Source organism: Ziziphus jujuba, chromosome 1 (genome assembly GCF_031755915.1).
Source record: "Ziziphus jujuba cultivar Dongzao chromosome 1, ASM3175591v1".
Lineage (NCBI taxonomy): Eukaryota > Viridiplantae > Streptophyta > Magnoliopsida > Rosales > Rhamnaceae > Ziziphus > Ziziphus jujuba.
This window is the reverse complement of record NC_083379.1, coordinates 14,714,534-14,736,603: the sequence shown is the minus strand read 5'-3', so window position 1 is coordinate 14,736,603 and position 22,070 is coordinate 14,714,534. Positions and strand designations below refer to the sequence as shown.

Sequence of the window (22,070 nt, the reverse complement as noted above, 5' to 3'; positions counted from 1 at the left end):
AAAGTTAACAGGTTTTGATTTTTATAAATGGATTTGGATCAAATTCGAATCAACATGTTTAATACGATTAATAAATATATCAGTTTCGGATTGATCCGTTTAATCCAAAATTGGTCCAAATTTACCTATTTAATTAAATTTGTCAATTTCAAATTGATCCGTTTAATCTGAAAAATTAAACCGTTTAACTAAATGTGTCAATTCAACACGACACGATTATAAACCTTTTAAATTATAACTTTAATATATTAAATTTACTATTAATAAAACTTAACTAATATTTTTTTATTACGAAATATCAAATATATTTAAGGTTGTATTACTAATTTTTTAATTAATTAAGAAAATAAAAAATAAAAATTAGTAAAATAATATTTATTTGTTTAAATATAATATGTTTAATACATGTATGGATTTATGGACATTAAAAAATAAAAATTAATATGCTTAAGAATATTGGAGATGTAGAAAATTAAAAACATGATTATTAATAAAAAAATTTGTATTACTTTTAGAGAAATAGTATCAGGTTTATTATGTGTGTATATATATATATATATTTAACTATTATATGAGATTATTATATTATCATATCATATGTTAGATTATTGTAAATTTGTAACTATAATTATATGGTTTTACATATATATTTTAATTTTGAATCAATAAATCACTAAATTATTTTAATTTTATATGAATTAATTAATTTAAATAGGATAATTTGTTTAATTGGATAAATTTCGTGTAAACGAATTAATTTTGACTAAATGAATCAATTTTTTGTAAACAGATCAATTTTCACGTAAATAGGTCATGTTAACCCAAATTGATCCATTTAATAAACGAATTACACAATTTGTATTATGATAGCTGTTTATTAAACGAGTCGTGATCGGATTGAAGATTTATGACATAGTTAATAAACGGATCAGATTTGAATTGAATTATTTTGACATAATTAATAAATAAATTAATACGAATACAATATAATAACACATATTGTCACCCCTACTATTCTGTAAAACCTTTTATTAAAATTTTGACAACATGGTTGATGAGATTTTTATATTGTCAAATCAACTTACTAACAAAATAACGGAAAACCATCTTCCACGGAGAAATACTTAAGTATACGAGTAAAAAATTGTACTCCTATTTATTTTTATTTTTATTTTTTTTGACCTTTTGTTTATAACGACTAAGACGTCCACATGGTTTAAATTATTTTATCAAATTAATTTTCATCCACCTGGTAATTAAATGCATAAGATCTTTTTCTTTTTTTTTCTTTTTTTCTTTTCTTTTTCTTCTTTTTTTTTTTTTTTTTTTTTTTTGGGTATAAGACGGTAATATTAAATCCATAAGATGTAGGTACTATATGACGCGCATCTTTGAGAAGAACATTTAATTTGTTAAGTGTAGACTGTAATCCCATATTTTTCATATGTATAGACAGAACGATTCACGGGTCTGGGCAACATTTTTTTATTTTTTTAATAAAATACATTTATATAAATATAAAATTGAATATAAATTTAAGTGTGGCTCCAAAATTTCTTAATTTATTTTCAATAAATATATTCTATGCTAATTATACATCAATTTCAAAATTTACTGTAATTAATTTATAAATTCATAAATAATAGATATTAATTTAACCTAACACTAATTAATCTAAACTTATATATAAAACAAAAATTAAATCCCCTTCCTTCCATGATAATACACAATGCACAGTACTACTCTACGAGGTGCAGTTACAAAACAAACAAAAAAATATTGGAATTGGTTATTAAAGAGGCCAAGGTAATTATTTTTTATTTTTTATCAATTAGTAATTCATAAATCTAATTATATGTCTTTAAATGTGTTTACATGATGTCTTTTTTTTTCCCCCTTTTATTTTGTTTCTCCAAGTATCTAATAAGTGTATTAAGATTGATAGGAGATGTCAATTTTTTATTTTTATTTTCTTTTTGACTTTATAGATTGAAAAGGAAATTGTGAAAATATTTAGTATTGATTTAATTATAGAAGATTTTCGTGATTAGAAAAAACATAGAGTTTTATTTTGATTTATAAATATATTTTTTTAATATTGATATATTGAAGATATCATTGGAGTTAATATATGTATATATATATATATATAGATATTTGTTTTTATTAATAATTTAATTATATATTTATATATATGTATATATATACAATTTTGATATAATTAGGAATCTATGAAAAAACATATTAAAGAATAGTTATCTATAGCCGTTAAATTACGAAAATGATACTATTCTTTTACCATACCATTTTGATATTGCTATTTCAAATCTTATGACCACCGTATCAAGACTCAAAACTAGCTTTATATAATTAGTTTTGGTTATGTTTGTTTTGATTGGTTTTATATTTATATTTTATAAGTATAGTCCAGTGGAAACCATGCCATAACTGATTTTACAATAGATATTATCTAACATTGTCAAGTAAGTGTTATTTACCAAAAAAAAAAAAATGCTATATATATATATATATATTTGTATTTTCCAATTTCAATCGTATATTGAGATGATAACCCATAACTCATTTAATGGAAATCCTGGAGGCTAAGATTGAGAATTTGTAAAATATATATATATATATATATATCATCTAAGGTGTTCGATTGATATGTATTTGTAAGCACATAGTGCCCACTGTAGTGTGTGCTATATGGTTGAGCCATTGTGTATTTCATTTCCATGACTTTTTATGTATGCATAGGTGAGAAGCTCTAATTGTTAAATCAGCCTCATCAAGACCCATAGCTTTATGATAGAATTTATATATTTTCTGAGTAATTGTAGGGCACTCAATTTACTATCAAATTTTGAATGGCAGCTTCTGGTTAACATATTAATATAATTTAAAATTACCAAAAGTAACCCATTAAAATAACATCACACAAATTATTAACAAATTGAGTCTAACATTATTCATATTTCTTTCCATGCAGCATACATTTTCAAATTAAAACTACAAATAATTACCAAATAAATAAAAGCTAATTCAAACACCAAAATCTCATGAACGTTTAATATAATATATATATATATATATTCAAATCTTTATAAATCAAGTTCTCATACATACTTGCATGCAAATATTTACATGCAGATGAAGCAAAAACATACAAGTCCTTATAAAACTCAATTTTTTTTTAAATTATTATTCTAAAAGTTAATTATAAACAGGAGCAAGTTGAAGACCTTCCCGACTAACAACCTCACATTTATCCCATAGCTGGTCGCTCTTTGGCAGAGCAATGGAGGCATAGGCTTTAAAGTCGGGAAGCGAAAGCGTCATGTTGACCATGGCCCGATGGCAAGCTCTTCCCATGGCCACCAGCTGCATGCAGCAAGTGTCAGTCATCAGTGGTTCATTGCTGAACAGATATCCCACCGTCTGTTCCCCGCATTCGTCTTCCATCTTCTCAACGCAGCTTTCCAAGTACTTGAACAGCTCCGGCGATGCCTCCGGAGGCACTCCATAATCATCGTATTCTTCTGGCGGAAATGCTAGTTCTAAACTTATTGGTGCAGAGACTGATTCGCCAGTCTCTGCAGACTGCGCGGTTGAAGCCGCTAAGATCAACACCGCCATCGAAAATATTAGGACGGAGGTGTTGGGAAACCTTGCCATGGAGGTCGATTGAGAGTGTTTTAAAGATCAATCCCTCTCGATTTTTGGATTGATAAGAATTGAGGGGATGAGTTTTTCTTTAATTTTTATGCGGTGAGGATGAGGAAGTTTGGTGGGGGTAATATATAACTGGTTTTGGAATTTGTTAACGTAATTACAGTTTTTTTCTGTGATTTTCTTTTAATGCATTGAAAGGGCTTTAATTGGTTTCTCAAATATTTTATTATTTAGCGGTTAAAAAAAATTGAATGGTGTAAAAGTTATTATTACATTAATTATCACAGTTTAAGAATAATTTTCTAAGGTTCCGGTCAATGTGATCGCACATGCATGATGTCCATAAAATAATCTAACTACTCAAAAACAAACAAAATAATAATAATAATAATAAATCTAACATTTCAAGAAGCATATCGTTTCAAAAAATTTATTTAAAAAAAAAAAAAAAGTTACAAGAAGCAAATTTATGTATAGGATTGGTGAATATAGATCCCGATCTTTGGTCCTATGTTTTCGTCCCCATATATCTTTAGCTTGTCCACCACCGATGCAAGGTCAAATAATTTTAAAATATTATAAGAAAATAAATAAAAATAATTAAGTGAAAAAGAAACTAGTTTTTAGATAATATGATATTTTATTACTTGTTAAATAGAGAAGGAAACACAAAAATATGGCCAAAAGATCTCCATGGGGTGAATATGTACTCACACTACACACAGGCACCAAATGTAGGTGGCGTTATCAAGTGTTCACCGAAAAAAGAATGGCTGTATAGAAAATGTAAAACCTTTTTTTTTTTTTTTCCCTTCTCTTCAAAATATCGTTATATGTAATTGCAAAATAAAACAATTATGAATAATTTTTAAAATCAAGTTTATTTAACATAAATAAAATCATCAGGTCCTGTTTGATAACAATTTATTTTTTATTTTTCTCTTCAATTATATGTAGTTTGCTTACTTGGATTGCAGTTATACATCTCTATTAACAATAAATGTAAAATGAAAAACACATAAAAAAAATTAAACACAATTTAAAATTGTGTGAAGTTTTTATTCTTTTTTTTTTTCTTCAATATTTGTAATTAATTGAATGTGTAAAAAAATTTTAATTACCATCAACTAATATTAACTAATTATTAAAATAAACAAACTACACACAATTTAAAGGAAAAAATAAAAATAAAAAACAAACTTATTATCAAGTGGAGCTTTAAACCATTTTTTTTTTTTCCCTTCTTTGAATGGTATCCATGAGCAAACTTTGGAATTTGAAAATTGAATTGAAATAGAATATGTAAACTGAATCAACTGATATAAAACATCATACACGTGGTTAGTCGACATAGTACTGTTTTATGTTGTGATGTATTTATTTCAATATTTAATATTAATTAATTTTACACTTATTTTAATATTTTTAAATATATTATATTTTTAATAATAAATTTAAGATACCTAAAAAATATAGGTCTGTGTAAAATTTCATCTTACATTTTCAACATTGGTTAAAATGATCAAAAATACCATGGATTCATGACCACATGGTTCATAGGAGTTTTTGTAGGTTAAAAGACAGGTTTATCTTTTTATATGGATTTTTAATTGGTTGTTATTTTGAAAAAAAAAGAAAGAAAAAAAAATTTTCATTTACACATCTTTGAAGTTTGGATAAATACTGGGGGTATGCAAAAAATCTGTTTGCCAGAGTAATCTGACCCAAATCAATCCATTTTGGGTGGATATCCGAGCTGATCGAGTGGGTGGCAAGTACGAGAACACCCAAACCGATTACCATCTATCAAGTTTCAGGTTTTAAAAAAAAAAAATTAAAAAAAAAAAGTGAGCTTGTAATACTTGGTTTTTATTGGTGAACATATCACTCTATATTAATATTGTTCTCAATTTAGCCACCATATTCGGTATGTGGTTTTTTGTTTCGAGATTCCCAAAAGATCCCCCATCTTTGGATTATTCTAGCTTGAAAACTCAAACCCTAAAAAACCAATAGCTCTGAAAATATCTCAACCTTATAAAAGTGACTATCATTACATTTAAACCATACTCTATTCCACATCGGACTATATAGGATTAGTTGTCACAGTCTACCCCCTTGAGGCCCAACGTCCATTGGCGGACTTGTCACTCTATGCTGATATTGTTTCCAATTTAGCCATTGCACTTGATATGGAGTTTTTTGTTCAAAACTTTTCAAGAGTCAACCATCATTGGACTACTCTCACCTGAGTACATTTAATTTCAGAGTTATTTCAAAATTTGAAACCAATCACTCTGGAAAGGCCGCAACGTTATGAGAATAACTATCGTTACATTTAAACCATCTCCTATTCCACACCATGATTATATAGAATTAGACACCAGATAGCCTATCATTATCTTTTTTTAATAAAATAATATTATATATTAAAATTAATAATTAATTACATATTCCAACTTTTTCTTTCACACAAAAATAAAAAAATACCCTAATAATCCCCAATATCTCAGCGCCTTAGATCTATGGTTTGTGAAGAAGTATTCCATTTCAACTAAATCAAGTCTAATGGATGTCCTTCTTTTTAAATCTACCATCGGTGGTTTTATTTTTATTTATTATTATTTTTTTTTTCAAATCATTGCCCAAGCTTAACCTTTCTTTAGACCTCTTCATCTTGACTTTGGTCCTTTGAGATATGTCACTAGCGATATTTCTTCTTCCCATCTTTTTCCTTCTTTTTTTTAAGGCACTAGTCAAGCTCCAAAAGGTTAGATTATGGTCTATCTCTCTCTCCTATTATTAGTTTAACTAGTTTCCCATTCAATCTTTCTCGCTCTATATCTTATTAAACATCCATTTTCTACCATCCGATCTCACTCTTACTATATCTTTTCTCTATCTAGATCATTCAACTCGATAAACCTAACCATTTTCTAATGGGTTGGGTTGAGTTGGTTCGGTCTGAAAATATATTTTCAAAATCTCAGGTAGCAACCTGATCGGCCGATTAGGTCAGTTTGGTATTTGGGTTTACTATTCAACCCTTTCCAACCCAATCTGTATTCATCTCTAATAAATATAAAAACATCTTAAGGTTTATAATAATATCATCCACATCCTCTTGAAGGAATCTAAATCTACCTTTATACATTTACTTAAGTTAAATTAATTTCAAAATCCCTTTTATTTCTTTTTATGTAATAATTAATTTCAAAGATTTGTATATTTTTAATTAATTTATATTTAAATTATATGATAATTTTTCCATTTTTTATAAAAAAAAATGATAATTTTAATTACATAAGCGTTTTAACAAACTAATTTATTTGATAAATATATTAAGTTGAATATAGTTGAAAATTTATAATATATTTAGTGGAATAGATTTGAAAAAGTATAATGCATTTTAATACATTTACTGAAATATATTTGATAAATTATAACTTAGTTAAAAAAAAAATCTTATTAAAATCCAGTTTTTTTTTTTTCCACACTAAAAAATTATCACTATACTTAGTTTAAAATTAATTAAAATATAAATTAACAAAACTTTAAAGTTTTCAAATTAATTATTACAAAAAATAAAAAAGAAATAAAAGTAATTTTATATGTAATTTAACTTAAATAAGAGTATAAGGGTAATCGAAACTCCTTTAAAAGATGTAGATGATATTATTAGAAATCTGAGGAATATTTTTGTATTTATCCCAAATCTCAAAAGGTATAAATTAAACATTCCCTAAAAAAATTTTGGTTATTATTTTATGGAATAGTGTTATTATTATTATTTTAATAAGAATTTTAAGGACTTAGTTAGAAAACACAGTTGCAGACAAAGATATACACACCAGCCTTTAGGTATATTATACTTTTCTACTCTGCAAATTAAGCAATATTTGTCGGTTAAGCTTCTCATATTCTTATTTTTCCTTTCTTTGTTTTTTTTTTTTTTTTGGATAAATCACATAATTGTTCCCCAAATTATACAAGTTTATCCCTAAACAATTTTTTGGCATTTTAATATCTGAACTCGTTAAAACATTGCTCCATTAGTCCTTTGATATATTCCATCCAAATTCTATCATTAGATGCATAAGCAAATCTTGTATTATGGATCAATTTGTAACATAAAATATAGTTTGGGAATCAATATGTAACATTTAACATAATTTCATAATGAAATGTATAATTAACCCATTATCATATTTAATCTTCAAATTACATCACGCGTTACAAATTGAATCTTAAACTATATCTTTTATTACAAATTAATCCTTTAAAAGATATGATTTTGGACTGAGAGATTAACTATGTAATGTTTTGACGACTTCGGAGACTAAAATGCCAAAAAAAAATCTTTAGGGATCAATTTATAAATGACGATGTAGTTTAGGGACCAATTATATAATGTACCCCTCCTTTTTTTTTTTTTTTCATTTTGTTTTAGTGAAATTTCTCATATCCTTATTTGCCGTCCTTGTATTTACCCAAAAAAAAAAAAAATCGTGTCCTTGTTAAAACGTACGCTCCGTCTCCCTCCTGAATACGTACTTAAAATCTGGCCTTAATTTTTAACAAATTGCAACCAAACTAGTGAAATAAATGAGAAAACAAAATACCTATTACTGTGATTTTGTTTTTGTTATTTATTTTTTCAACCTATCCTTCAATTGCACTTAAAATAAAATTTAAGTAACAAATGGAATTCCCATATAAATTATATAAAATAACTCAAATTTTTCTCATCTCAAAACTAATTATTTAACTATCAGTCATCACTATTAATTAATGACGCTTTGTTGATTGAAGGGCAACTAGTGTATCATGCACTCTGGACAGCAAGAAAAATGGGTTCCGGTAATATTCAAGTTGACACGGATTATGCTAATTTTTATAAAAGTTTACATTTGGGCATATTTGATTATACATTTTTTTTTTTATGTTTTTTGGTAAATCCATATTTGATTACTTAGATTTTGGAGCCACTGTTAAAGGGTATTGATATCCTCAGGTTTCTCTAGCCGTATCTTATTACCAAAAAAAAAAAAAAAAAAACTGCATTTTTATTTTCAAATCAAAACTTGTAATAAAATTGTATATTGGATTGCTAAAAGGGCCTTAAGAGGCATAATAACTTCTTGCCTCTTAATTGGGATGCGTGAGTTGTGTCATTATGTATGAATATGACTAGAGGTTTTAGTAAAAAAATTATTATTGTTCAAAAGAATAAAATACAATTGAATTATTTAATTGGTAACCCGATGAAGTTGTCAACGCGTAGAAAACAAGAAATAAGACAGACTTGTTAAAATGACTTATCATATACATTGACACAAAAAAACAGTCACAAACAAATCTATGTGAAATACTTTTTTATTTGTTTACATGAAAATAACCGTGACACATATTGCAAAAATAAAAAATAAAATAATAATTATACAAAAACCAATTGTTTACCAACTTTATTTACCAATCCATTATGAAAATATTTTTAGTGACATGTGTAATTCAATATTTCTCTTGTTTATTTATAGTTTATATAGGATAAATTTTATTTTAATCTTCTCTATTTTGGAATTTTACACAAGTGCATTTCAATTTTATAAATTTTCACCACTTTAACCCTTTTGGTATATAATTTAACTAATAGTTTGACTAATCAAATGGCCTTGAAATAACATATTCTGGAAAATTGCTTAATTTTTTCAATTTTCACTGTGTTAACCGAGGTGACCATGTTCTCTCCCAGGGATTGACTTTTTACTTCGTTTTTGGTTTTTACTTCAATGCGGATGCATGGAATTTTGGTTTTTACTTTAATGCGGATGCATAGTGTTTATCAATGTTTATTTGTGGAATTAGCACATAGGATTTCGAGTTGCAGTATTAGGAAAGTATTTGTCTTTTACCAAACGGATCCCCCTTATTCGCATAACTACACTTTGACATCGAACTTTTTGGAATTCATCGCTAATTTATCATTCTGACAGTGTTAAAAGTAATAGTTTGTCCAATGAAAGATCCATTATATCCTCTCTCTTTTTTGCCCTTTTTTTTCACCGAAAGTCCATTTTACCCTTATGTTTAAGGTTTTAAACTATCTTTGAACTCCCTAAAATTTGAAAATTTAATGTGTTTTTAGTAGCAGTTTGAAAACATAATTTTTACCTAATATTTTTTTAACTAATGCAACACTAATACGGATAAGTCATTTATTCATTTATTTAATTTTTTCTGTTATTTGTCATTTTTTAAGATTACCAATAACCAAGATAACTTATTTAATCCACAACATAATATTTATTAATAAAATAATATAAAAATTAATAAGAATATCATTTAAGTTTTTTGGATAATATATTTAATAATATAATAATATTTATTTTTGAATTTATCGAAAAATAATAATATATTTTGGAGAAAGAAAAAAAAATTAGAAAAACATCGAGCATGGGTTTGGGAGAGAGAAGAAATTATTTTTTTATGTATGAAATAGTGTCATTAAATTTTAGTTTATAAGAAATAATATGCAATTACTAGATTACCCTTTAACCATTAAGTTTAATAGAAGAAAATTAACATATGGGTGCTTTTGATAATTTTATAAATTTAAAGGGACGTTAATAAGGGTTTTAAATAGGGTAAGTAGTTCATAATAAATACGATTTTAATTTATTTGAATTGGACTTGTAAAGAAAGCGAGCCAATTTTAACTGAAAAACAAAACTCAAAAGGTGCTTCTAAAAATAAATCAAACTTGCAAATAGCTCATAAATAGTTTAAATTTGTAATTTATATATTAAAATTTTAAGCACATTAAATATTTATAATAAATAAAAGCAAATTAATTTAAAAATAAATTAATTATAGCATAGAGTTGAAGGTTGAGGTTTTCAGTTTGTTGCTGGACTTTTGAATTACAAGACTGAAAAAGGAAAGAAGCGGCTAATATTGTGTGTGGAAAATATCTATATATATATATATATATATATATATATATATATATATATATAATATATAGTTAATTGTATTTCAGTACCTAAAGTTTTAGGATAGTGTAATTTAAATCCTAAAAGTTTGGAATTATAAAAATTGAAAATCAAATTTGATGTAAACTAGTCCAATTAGCTAATGGAATTAATAGCGCTATTAGATAACAAAACATGCTTCAGAACTGACATCATTGTTATTGTTATTGTTATTATTATTGTTATTGTTATTGTTATTACCATCATAAATTATATTATTATTTGTTATTGTTGTTGTTATTATATGATTATTATTATTATTATTATTATTATTATTATTATTATTATTGTCAACTACATACTCATTGAATTTGTCCGAATGGGTAAATATCGTAGTCTTCGGATATATATCATAGCCTTCGGATAGGTTATCCAAATTTATCAACAGATTGTATTATCATTAATATTAATTATTATAATAATAATAATTATTATTATTATTATCATTATTTTTATTATTATTTTCTACCTACCTTTATATGTTTGGTATATTTGTGAGGCGCTATACAAAATGTATGATTGTAAATGTATGATTGTAATAAGTGGGTGGTGTAGGCGAACATGAATTAATAGAGATATTTATGGTTTATTAATCTATTTCATACATCTATATTCCCATGTTACTTTTATTGAAGTGCTGCCACTTGTAAAAATCTCTTGTAGTAAGGTAGAAGGAATAAAATAGTATATTATTGGAGTGTTTTCAGTGCAGAAAAATTTGGCACATATCGAATTCTTATGGGAGATGTTATCAGATTTTTTATAGGAAAGTCTGGTAGTGTTTCCCCAATCGAGGTTTGTCTAAAGCTCTAATAAGGAATCTTAGATGGGTTCTGACAGTGGACATCGCATTTAAACATTCTACTGAATTGTATCACATTGCACTCAAATATCATAAATACATACAAAAACAAAAGAAAAATTGTTACCTATGGTTGTCGGAGTGGAGGCCGATGAAAGCGAAAAGTAAGAAGGCTCATTTCGGATGGAGTAGTCATTGAGTAAACGAGAGCTTGTTCAGCCACGCTATCCATCGCATCTGAATATTCCGCCCAAGTGTATCACACTACACTCAAAAATTGCAAAGGACATGCCAAAACAAAAGAAAATTTGTTATCTGCTATCAAAGAAATTGAAGACTAGGCAGATGGAGTTGTCGAGTTAGCCGCCATCATCTCCGTTAAGAGCTGCGATAATGAGCCAGATGGATCTGAACCTGTGCATCTGATCATCCGTCACTATTCTATAAAACTAAAACAAACCAACCAAAAAAAAAAAAAAAAAAGAATAAATGTTACCTACAGAAATCAGAGTGGTGGACGGAGTGTAGGCGGTGGTCGACGAAGCTGAGGCCATAGATGCAAATGCGAAGGCTAGCTTGCCGAACCCATTTATTGTGACAATCATAAGAATAAGAACACAAAACAGAGAGATTAGAAAACTGCACACCATTTCTTTTTTCTTTTTTTTCTTAAAATGAAAAAACAAGTCGCAATTTAAAAATTTGTATACCTTACTCCTTTTATAGGCGCTCCCCCAACTCCTCCCACGGTGGATAGATGAACGAATGGAAAACACACTTCGTTCATTCGTTTGTTCTTCTATCCATTGCGGGAGCATTTGGGGAAGTGTCTATAAAAGGAGTAAGTTATACGGAATTTTGAATAGCCACTTGTTTTTTCATTTTCAAAAAAAAAAAAAATGAAATGGCATGCAGTTTTCTAATCTCTTTGCTCTGTGTTCTTCTTCTTGAGAATGTCACAGTAAATGGCTCCGACAAGTCGACCTTGTCTCCATCGATGACTGCTTACACTCCGCTCACCGTTTCGATTTATGCAGGTAACATTTATTCTTCTTTTTTCCAGTTTGTTTTTGCTTTATAGAATAGTGATAGATGATCGGATGCACAGGTTCAGATCCATCCGGCTCGTTGCCATAGTTCTTGATGGAGATGATGGCGGTCTCATCAACTTGACGACTCGATCTGCCTACTCTTCGATTTCTCTAGCGTCCACTTAGGCAACAGCAGGTAACAGTTTTTCTTTTGTTACGGCATGTCTTTTATGAATTTTGAGTGCAGTGTAATACATTTAGGCGGAATGTTTAGATGCAATGGATAGTGTGGCTGAACAAGCTCTTGTTGGCTCGACGACAACTCCATCTGGAACGAGCTTTCCTACCCTTCGCTTTCATCGGCTTCCACTCCAACAACTACAGGTAACTATTTTTCTTTTGCTTCCGCATGTATTTTCGATTTTTGTGCGGTGTGATACACTACGATGGAATATTCAGATGTAATGTCCACTGTCAAGACCCATCTAAAATTCTTTATCAGAGCCTTAAGCAAGCCCCCCCCAACTAGGAAAACACTATCGAACCTTCTTATAAAAAATCTAGCGGCATCTCCCTTAAGAGTTCGCAATATTCCAAAATTTTTTGCATTGATAACACTCCAATAACATACTACCTTGTTCCTCCCATCTTACTATAAAAAAATTTTCACAAGTAGTAGCACTCCAATAAAAGCAATAGGGAAATATATATGTAAGAAAGAGTTTAATAAACCATAAATATCTATATTAATTCATGTTTGCCTAAAACACCCATTTGTTACAATAATATATTTTTTATAGCATCTCATGATTATAGTAAACATATAAAAGCAGGTAGAAAATAATAATAAAAAGAATCATATATTTAAATGATACAAGTGCAAATTGTGAGAGATAAAAAGGCTAAAGAAATAAATATATTTATGATTAGAAAATTGTTATTGGCCAACACCAAACAAGACAATGTTATAACTTAAAAGGAGAAATAGTCTTTGATTAAAAAATCTGAAAATTCAAAGTCTGTTCCATGAAAAAAAAAAAATTATATATATATGTTTATTATCATTTGTGACAAATAAATTCTTTTTTTTTTTGTAATGATATTGGGATGTTTTTATAAATAATTTTCAAAAATTATTAAATTATATGTCAACTCATCAAGCTTTTATATTTCATAGGTTAGATCCTAAAAGCCTAAATTTTATATTTTTCTATGTTTTGACGACAACTTTATAGGTATAGCTGCAAGTATTATGTAAACTGTATAAATCTCGCCTGATGCTTTTAAATCATTTGAATTTCTAAAACTTAAACCATAATTGAAATAGTAAATCCTTAATATAAGCCTTTCAATAATTGACACATAAGCATAAATCATTTCAATGATGGTCACCAATTATTACAAATGGCATTATTTTCATTCAAGAATCGAACAAAAATGGAAATATAATTTTTGTTATTTATTTATTTTTTATTTTTGAATAATCTATCTTTTGGGAATCGGCTTTAATTTCCTCGTATTAAGTAAGGTCCAAAATACATATATTTTATTTTGGAGACAAGTCAATCCAAAAATGTGATACTTTTATGTTTTACAAGCTTCTAATTGCAACCACTAAAGGCTGAATTAATCTTGATATAAAAAATTAAGTACCTCTGCTGCTAATTAAAATTAATTTAAAAAATAATTAAAACTAAGCAAGAATCTTCATTGTAATTTTCAATTTGGATTTAAAAAGCAGCTTAAAATGTCTTATTGCTAGAACTCCTATTGTTTTATTAGATGTTCCTAGGGCACAGCCAAACATAAAAATTGTTTCATTTAAAAATGATGTTGCATGCACTTAATCAATCTATGACTATAAGTAGGGATGGTAATTTCGGTCATGACATAGCGACATGATTCTAAAATGACATGAAATAAATGGGTTCGGATCAATCCGTTTAATACGATTATTAATTGTGTAATTTTCGAGTTGATCCGTTTAACTCGAAATTGACTCGTTATGACCTATTTATTAAACGTGTCATTTTCAACCCGACACAATTATATACCTATTACAACCTTTTTAAATTATAATTTTATTTATAATATAATATTCAATAAGTAAAAGATATTATAAATTAAAAACCTTTATAAAAGTAATTTTCTATTATTAATTTTTTAAAGACAAAAAAAAAATCTTTAATAAAACAAAATAAACACATAAAAAAAATTCAGATCACTACCACCACAAGATTAAAGCCCTAATTGTCATTTTAATTTTTTAATGCTTAAATTATTTTTATGTTTTTTTAATTATTATTATTTTTAAATTATTTTGAAATAAAGAGCTGGATTTTCAAGTTAGTAGAATAAATATATTAATAAACAAGTTAATTTTCAATAAATAAGTTAATTTTGGATTAATAAGTTAATTTTTGGATTAACAGATCAATATTCAGATTAATAAATTAACAGATAAATATGATTCGTTAAAATAATCGTGTTAATCGAATCATATCGTGTTGACCTATTTATAAATAGATCGGTTAGTATTTTAGATACCTAACATAATTAATAAACGAATTGGATTCGAATTGAGCATTTTTAACACAATTATCAAACGGATCGACATGTGAATACGAATTGCCACCTCTACCTATAAGGCGTGAGCCTCAAGTGCAAAAGGGTGCATTTTTCACCTCATTGGGTGAGGCATATTCCTCACATATATACTTTACTCCAATTTTTTGGAATTTTTATTTTTATTATTTTGCTAAGAATTTTATGGAGTCAATTAGAAGACATATTTGGTGGCAAGAGACAAATACACCAGGCTGCTGGCATATTCTACATTGGCTCGAAAGCAATAACTTTTTGGCCCAAAAAAATGAAAATAAAAATAAAACCTCCAGTTAGTATTATAGACATCAGGCTGGAATGTGCACATGACCTTTCGAGGTAATAACCCAATGATGCTGTTAACGTGTAGAAAACTATAAAAAAGACATGGACTTGTTAAAATGGCTTCTAATGTATATATTGACTGAAAATAGACTTAACAAAAATCTATATTAAATACTATTTTATTATCTACATGAAAACCATGACTCATCAAAAAATTTATATCAAATACTGTTTTATTATCTAACATGAAAATAACAATGATACAAAAAATAATTTTTACCAACTTTATATCAATATTAACATTATATAACCAATAGTATGAAAACATTTAATTAACCTGGATTTCATTTGCTCATTTAAAATTTCACTTGTTTTTATTTAGTTAATATTGAATAAAATCTCATTTTGGTCTCTTCTATTTTGGAATTTTTGCACAAATGCGTCTCCATTTTAAGACTTTTCACCCTAGCCTCTTGCTTTTCATTTTTGGTTCACTTTATCGCTTTTTAGTACATAAGACTAATCAAGAGGCCTATAATAAAATTTTTCAAATTACAACTATATTTATGCAAAAAATCTAAAACATGAGAGGGCTAAAATGAAATTTACAGTTTGATAGTATCTTAGCCATACACGCTACGGTGGATATACATCCGCTTACCAATGATGGTATCTTAGCCATACACGCTCAAATATAATTAGACAAAACTCACCGTAACATGCATATACAAGCCTATGATAGTAAAATTAATATCTTAGTATTGCTGATGTAACATGAGCTTGCATTAAAATTTGTTTACATATAATATTTCAATTAAACAAAATGCAAATTGAAAAAGGCTGTCAAACAAGCAAAAAGCAAGCCAGTAAAGCCCTCCAGCACAAGGGAACGCAAAACCTGGATGTTGGAAGAAGAATAACATAATAACGAAGTCCAGGAAGGAATAAAATGAAGCATATAAGATAAGATGAAGCAATCCACATCCACCTTACTTGGAAACCCCGCCACTGAGTGGGCCATGCGTCCTTTTATTATTATTATTATTATTATTATCTTTTTTTTTTGTTTTTTTTTTTTTTGACCCCATAACCAAACACCACATGACACACACGTTCATCACAATCAATCACCGCGACCCCACATGTTAACCAAAAAAAATCAAAACTACTGGCCCCCACTCACTGTCGGTGACAAAATCGTCCAACCCTAAAACAATTTTTTATTTTTTTTCACTGATAATAATCTAATAAAAACAATTTCGCTTTTCCCAATAATCAAATCCAAGTCATCCACATGTTAGCACAATCGTCGGTGGAGATGACAAAACATTAATTAAATTGCTCTTTTTCAAATTCTTTTTAGCAAATATAAAAATCAAAGAGCTGCAGTTAATCATTGGAGTAATATCCTGATTACCTCTTATATTATTCTTATCATTGTTGGTTGGAATAATTTGGGAAGATTAATTATTTATCGGAAAACGACACTAGAAAAAATAGAAAAACAAAAAAAAGACAAGCTAACGTGTACATCACAATTGAAAAAGATTCGAAGAGGGAAAGAACTTGTACGCAAGAACAGTTCCTTCGGACCCACCAGAAATGGCCCAGGCCCATAAATTCCCATCTGATGTTAGCCCAAGTCACCACACCGCTTTTGTGCTGCTTTTTACACCTCACTGTCGGCGACGACTAGAACATTTAAGCTAAGTTATACGCTACTGTAACGGCCGTGCAGGAGTTTTACAGCCTGGATATAAAAAGCCATCCAGATCTTACCACCAGTTTTTAGACCAATCCAGCGGCTACCGTACGAGACCACTTCATTAGTCTTAATGGGCCCGTCCATCACAACCGTATATCACGGTTGTACCAGCTGTCCCCATCCATCTTAGTTGTCTCCTATCATCATTAATATTTTGGGTACAATGTCTTATGCCACTTCATCATCCCCCTTCAAAATTCTACAACACGGCTTTTCCCTCCTGCTCCGAAATGACCAAACCGCCCTCGGTTTCACTGGGATTTTGACTTACATGGAAAATTATATATATTTTTATATAGATATATGTATAAATTAAATGTAGAAACTAGAATATAATTCAACCTCATCCAAAACGTAAGACTTAAAAAAAAAAAAAAAATGAAAAATAAACAAACAACAACGTAAAAATGGCCGAAAACAAACATAAAAGCTTTTCATTTACACAAAATCAAGAAAATATAAGAAACAACAAACGAAAAAAAGAACCGAGGACGAGCTAGGCTTTCACCGCTCTCCTAAGTAAAGAATGTGTCTCTTTTCTTTTTTTTCTCTTTCTTTATCGTCTACGACATTTTTCTTTTCCCAATTTTCTTTTACTTTTTTTAAAAGGGAAGGAAAATTCTAGAAGTTTTTTTTTTTCTTTTTTTCTTTTTTTACCAAAAATATAAAAGAGAAAAAAAAAAAAAAAAAAAAAAATATTAATTTACAGGTTTGCCGTGATTGTAGCCGTAGTAAGAAAGATACCACCTAACAAACTTTTTCAACCCGGTCTGCAAATCGGTCGTGGGTTTGTACCCGAATTCTCTTCGAGCAGCACTGATATTCGCATGGGTGAACGGAACGTCGCCGTTTCCAGGCATTTCAACCATATTCCTCTTCGCTTTTACCTTCAAATGCCGCTCTAGTATATCGACAAGTGTCGGTACCGTCACCGGCGACGTATTGCCAAGATTGAAAATCCGATAGGGAGCGGGTCTCCGTTTCTTTCCACCCGAACCCGTGCTCTTACCCGCCGTATCCAATGATCCCAAGCAACCCTTAACAACATCATCGATATAGGTGAAATCTCGGGCCAAATCAACCCGATCCTTGCCCCGATAAACCGTAATGGGTTTCCCCTGAAGAATGTTCCGGGTGAAAGAGAAGTAAGCCATGTCGGGTCTGCCCCATGGGCCATAAACCGTGAAGAATCTCAACCCGGTGATGGATAACCCATAAATGTGGTTGTAAGTGTGGGTGATTTCCTCGCCGGCTTTCTTGGTAGCCGCGTAGAGACTAGCGGGTTGATCGGTCCGATCAGATTCGGAGAACGGGACCTTGTCATTGAGTCCGTACACGGAGCTGGACGAGGCCCAAACGATCGCGGGCTGGGGATTGGCGGATTTGCATACCTCAAGAAGCGTGACGAGGCCGGCGATGTTGCTGTGGACGTAAGATTGAGGGTTCTCCATGGCGTATCTGACACCGGCTTGAGCCGCCAAGTGCATCACGTGCGTGAAAGCCACGACATCGAAAAGCTTCTCGAGCAGCCTGGCGTCGTTGACGTCACCTTCAACGACGAAAATCCCGTGGTTATTGAGCAGCAACTTCCTCGCTTTCTTCAACGACGGGTCGTAGTAGTTATTGAAGTTGTCGAGCCCGACGACGCCATCTCCGCGCTTCTTCAAGGCTTGCGATACGTGGGACCCGACGAAACCTGCAGCGCCGGTAACAAGCACAGACATGCCACCGGACCTATGGATCTGGGCGGAGTTCCTCACCTGTTTCTCCCACTGAATACCGCCCCAAGAAGCGGTGAAATACCGGCTACTGGAATCGACAAAACTCTGGAAGCTCAAATACGACGCCGTTAGGGCAACCAAGAAGAGTGCCCACAAGAACATAGTGCTTGTAGAAGCGAAACACCGGTGGAACTGCCGGTTCATGGTGTGTGCCCGATCGATCTTGAACTTTCCCGGCGTCGACGGGAACAGCTCGTCTTCCAAAGAAGGCATTTTCTTTCTTGTGATTGCAAAGATTTTTTTTTTCTTGGGGATTTTTTTTTCTAATTTTCTGAAAATTCCTCTATTTCCTCTCTTTTTTTAAAAAAAACCAAAAATAAAAATATTTTCTTCCAAATTTTAAGATGGTTTACTAAGAAAGTAACGGTTTCGGAGTAGAAGAAGAAGGTTTTTGCGGGAGGATTTAGAAGGAAAAATGGAAAGAAAAGGAAACCTAAAAAAAAAAAAGGAAAACAAAGAACAGATGCAGAGGGGCTAAAAAAATTTTGGAGGTGAAATTTTAATTTTCTGCACCTGCTATTAGAGAGAAGGTGAGGCTGGGTTATATATAGTGGTCACCCACATGGAAGCGAGCGACAAACTATACGCGTGAACGCGTTAAAGGACGGCCAGTTTGGAAGAGAGAGAGAGAGAGAGAGAGAGAGTCCCAAACTCCTCTTAACAAACAAAATTTAAGATGAAATTACCGTTTTGGTCCCTCTCTTTGTATTTATACGTATACAAACAGGCTTTAGTAGAAGGACTATTTAGTGTTAAAAGTAGAAAATTATATATACAGATATATAGGGTGATTTTCTTTTGTTTTTTTCTCTGTCTTTACTTTTATTTTATTATTACTTTTTTAAAAAAATTATCCAAGTACGAAAATGTGAGTGGTCATTGTCCTGTACACGTTTTTTTTCTTTAATTTTTTTTCTGGCATTTGGAGATTTTGAGCGCTTTTGAGTTTTGGGAAGTAAAGTGTGAACTGTAATTTAAAAACTTAGTTTTACTAATAAATTTAATTTTAATTATTCTAATTCTCTCAGATTGATTAATTAATTATTTGCCATCAAAGTGGTATTCTTGACATTCACAAGAACATGGGCTCCGTCCCATTGCTTGTTTAGGGAAATGTAAAATCTGGATGCAGTACAATAGTATTTTACTCACTCCACAACTCTCAGAAAATAAAAATAATAATAATAATTAAGTATGTGGGATTATTTATTTTTATTATTGAGTTTTACAAAAAAACAAATTTTAAAAAATGGAAATAGTGGAGAAGTAGTACCTTCCACCGGAAGAACCGGTCGTGACTGAGGTAGAAGCAAGAGCAGAGTTGACAAAAAGACTAAATACGGAAAAACGGATATATCCCGCGTAGCCGGTGGACTCGGCGGTTGGTCTTTGTTTCGTTTTTCAGTTTTTTAGCCAAATGGAAATTGCGCGGTGCTCCTTTAGTTTGACCCTCTTCCTTCACTTTTTTTTTTTTTTTTTTTTTTTTTGTTTCTTGTTTTTTTTTTAATTTTTTGTTTTATTCTTTGTCCTGTTTTGTATTCTCTTTGACTGACTTCGTTTTTTTGCCAGCATTATAACACACTCTCTCGGTCTTCTAGATATTATTATTAATTTTTTTAGGAATTTCCAGCTAAGCAAAATTGTGGTGATGGGACCCACATACAGAGCCTTTTCTTTTTAATTTTTTAAAAATAAAAATAATATTTTTTGCCAAAATGGAGCTATTTATGGGCACATAGGCTGGCAGATCATGGGAACATGATCAAATCTCCTTATCTCACTCTCCAAGCACCGCTTTCCGGGTGTCCTCCCCATTTTTTTCTTCTGGCTATACACTTTCTTGGACTTTTCCTTTCAACCATTTTTTTTTTTAAAGAATAAATTAAATTCAATACAATATTTTATAAAAATTTGACATTTGGGGCTTGTTACGATACTCACATTTTAAATTTTGTGAATTATTTATTATTTATTTTTTATATAAAATATTTCTTTGGGGAAGAGTAAAGCTTTTGAATTGTTTTTAAAGCGATTCCCACTTAAAAATCTATAATAAATTATTAATTACCAAATGCGTAGAAGTTTCCGGTTGGCCTTTTGATTTCCATTTGATAAGCGAACAGCGAATTTAGACGGAGATGACAAATTCAAATGAGTGTACATGGTTGTTTGTATTTAATTGGATGTGTATATATCCTCAATAAAACCTTGTGCTTATTGGAAAATCAATAGAAACATGTTAAGTATTTATTTGTTCTACTGTTCTTTTCCATTATAATGTTGGGCATAGTAAGCAGAAAAATAATAATAATAATAATAATAATAAAGTAAAATGTAGTTTATCTAGATGACTGTATAAACTATCCCCAAAATGTCTTAGAAGTTAAGTCAAAATTTAAAAAAAAAAAAAAAAAAAAAAGTAACAAGCAGAACTTTATCTAGTTGGTTACTGTATATATTTAATAGCAATTTTATTGAAAAAAAGAATATAACATTATACCAACCATATGCTCGACTCAAAACAGTTGGAAAAGGGTTCCTTATTTTAATTAATTGGATTTTTTTTTTTTTTTTGGTTGATGTAGAAAAAATATAAATTTGAAATATCAGATTTTGAATAATCCAACTTTAATAGTTGCGTATGTATATTGTATTGTTTGCTTTATAGTATTCAGTGTTCACAATGCCATGTACCAAATTACTTTTTCTTTCTCCGAGGTTGGAATTGTCAATTACAAAAAGTTGCTTCAGATTTGATGTAAAATAGATATTGGAATCAAATTTTGGCCGATAGCCTTTTTTGTGACTTTGATGTTCGGATATGTATAACGATCTAATTAATAAAATAACAATATTAGAAAGTAATAGAATATGAGAAATTAAAGGAACTTTAACTTGTTTCTTCAGATCATACTAGAAAAAATGATTGAATTATTCATTGTCATTTCTTATGATTTGAAAAATATATGCCCAAAAGAAGCAGCTAATCTGACACTATTTTAATGCTCCATATCTTCTTCTTTTTTTCAATGCATATTTGGCTACCAAATTTAGTAGTTGTTAAATCATGAGAACTTATGCAGGCATGCAGGCAGT

The 22,070-nt window shown here is 29.6% G+C and overlaps 2 protein-coding genes across 2 annotated transcripts; both read right to left on the bottom strand.

Annotated features, from left to right (window-relative positions):
* Positions 1-3,216: 3,216 nt before the first annotated feature.
* LOC107419140 (protein DOWN-REGULATED IN DIF1 11) lies at positions 3,217-3,639 on the bottom strand. Its single transcript, XM_016027887.2, has one exon. It carries the CDS (start codon positions 3,637-3,639, stop codon positions 3,217-3,219), a length of 423 nt encoding a protein of 140 aa, XP_015883373.2.
* Positions 3,640-17,601: 13,962 nt separating this feature from the next.
* LOC107420538 (UDP-glucuronate 4-epimerase 1) lies at positions 17,602-19,564 on the bottom strand. Its single transcript, XM_016029530.4, has one exon. It carries the CDS (start codon positions 19,185-19,187, stop codon positions 17,892-17,894), a length of 1,296 nt encoding a protein of 431 aa, XP_015885016.1. The 5' UTR covers positions 19,188-19,564; the 3' UTR covers positions 17,602-17,891.
* Positions 19,565-22,070: the final 2,506 nt, after the last annotated feature.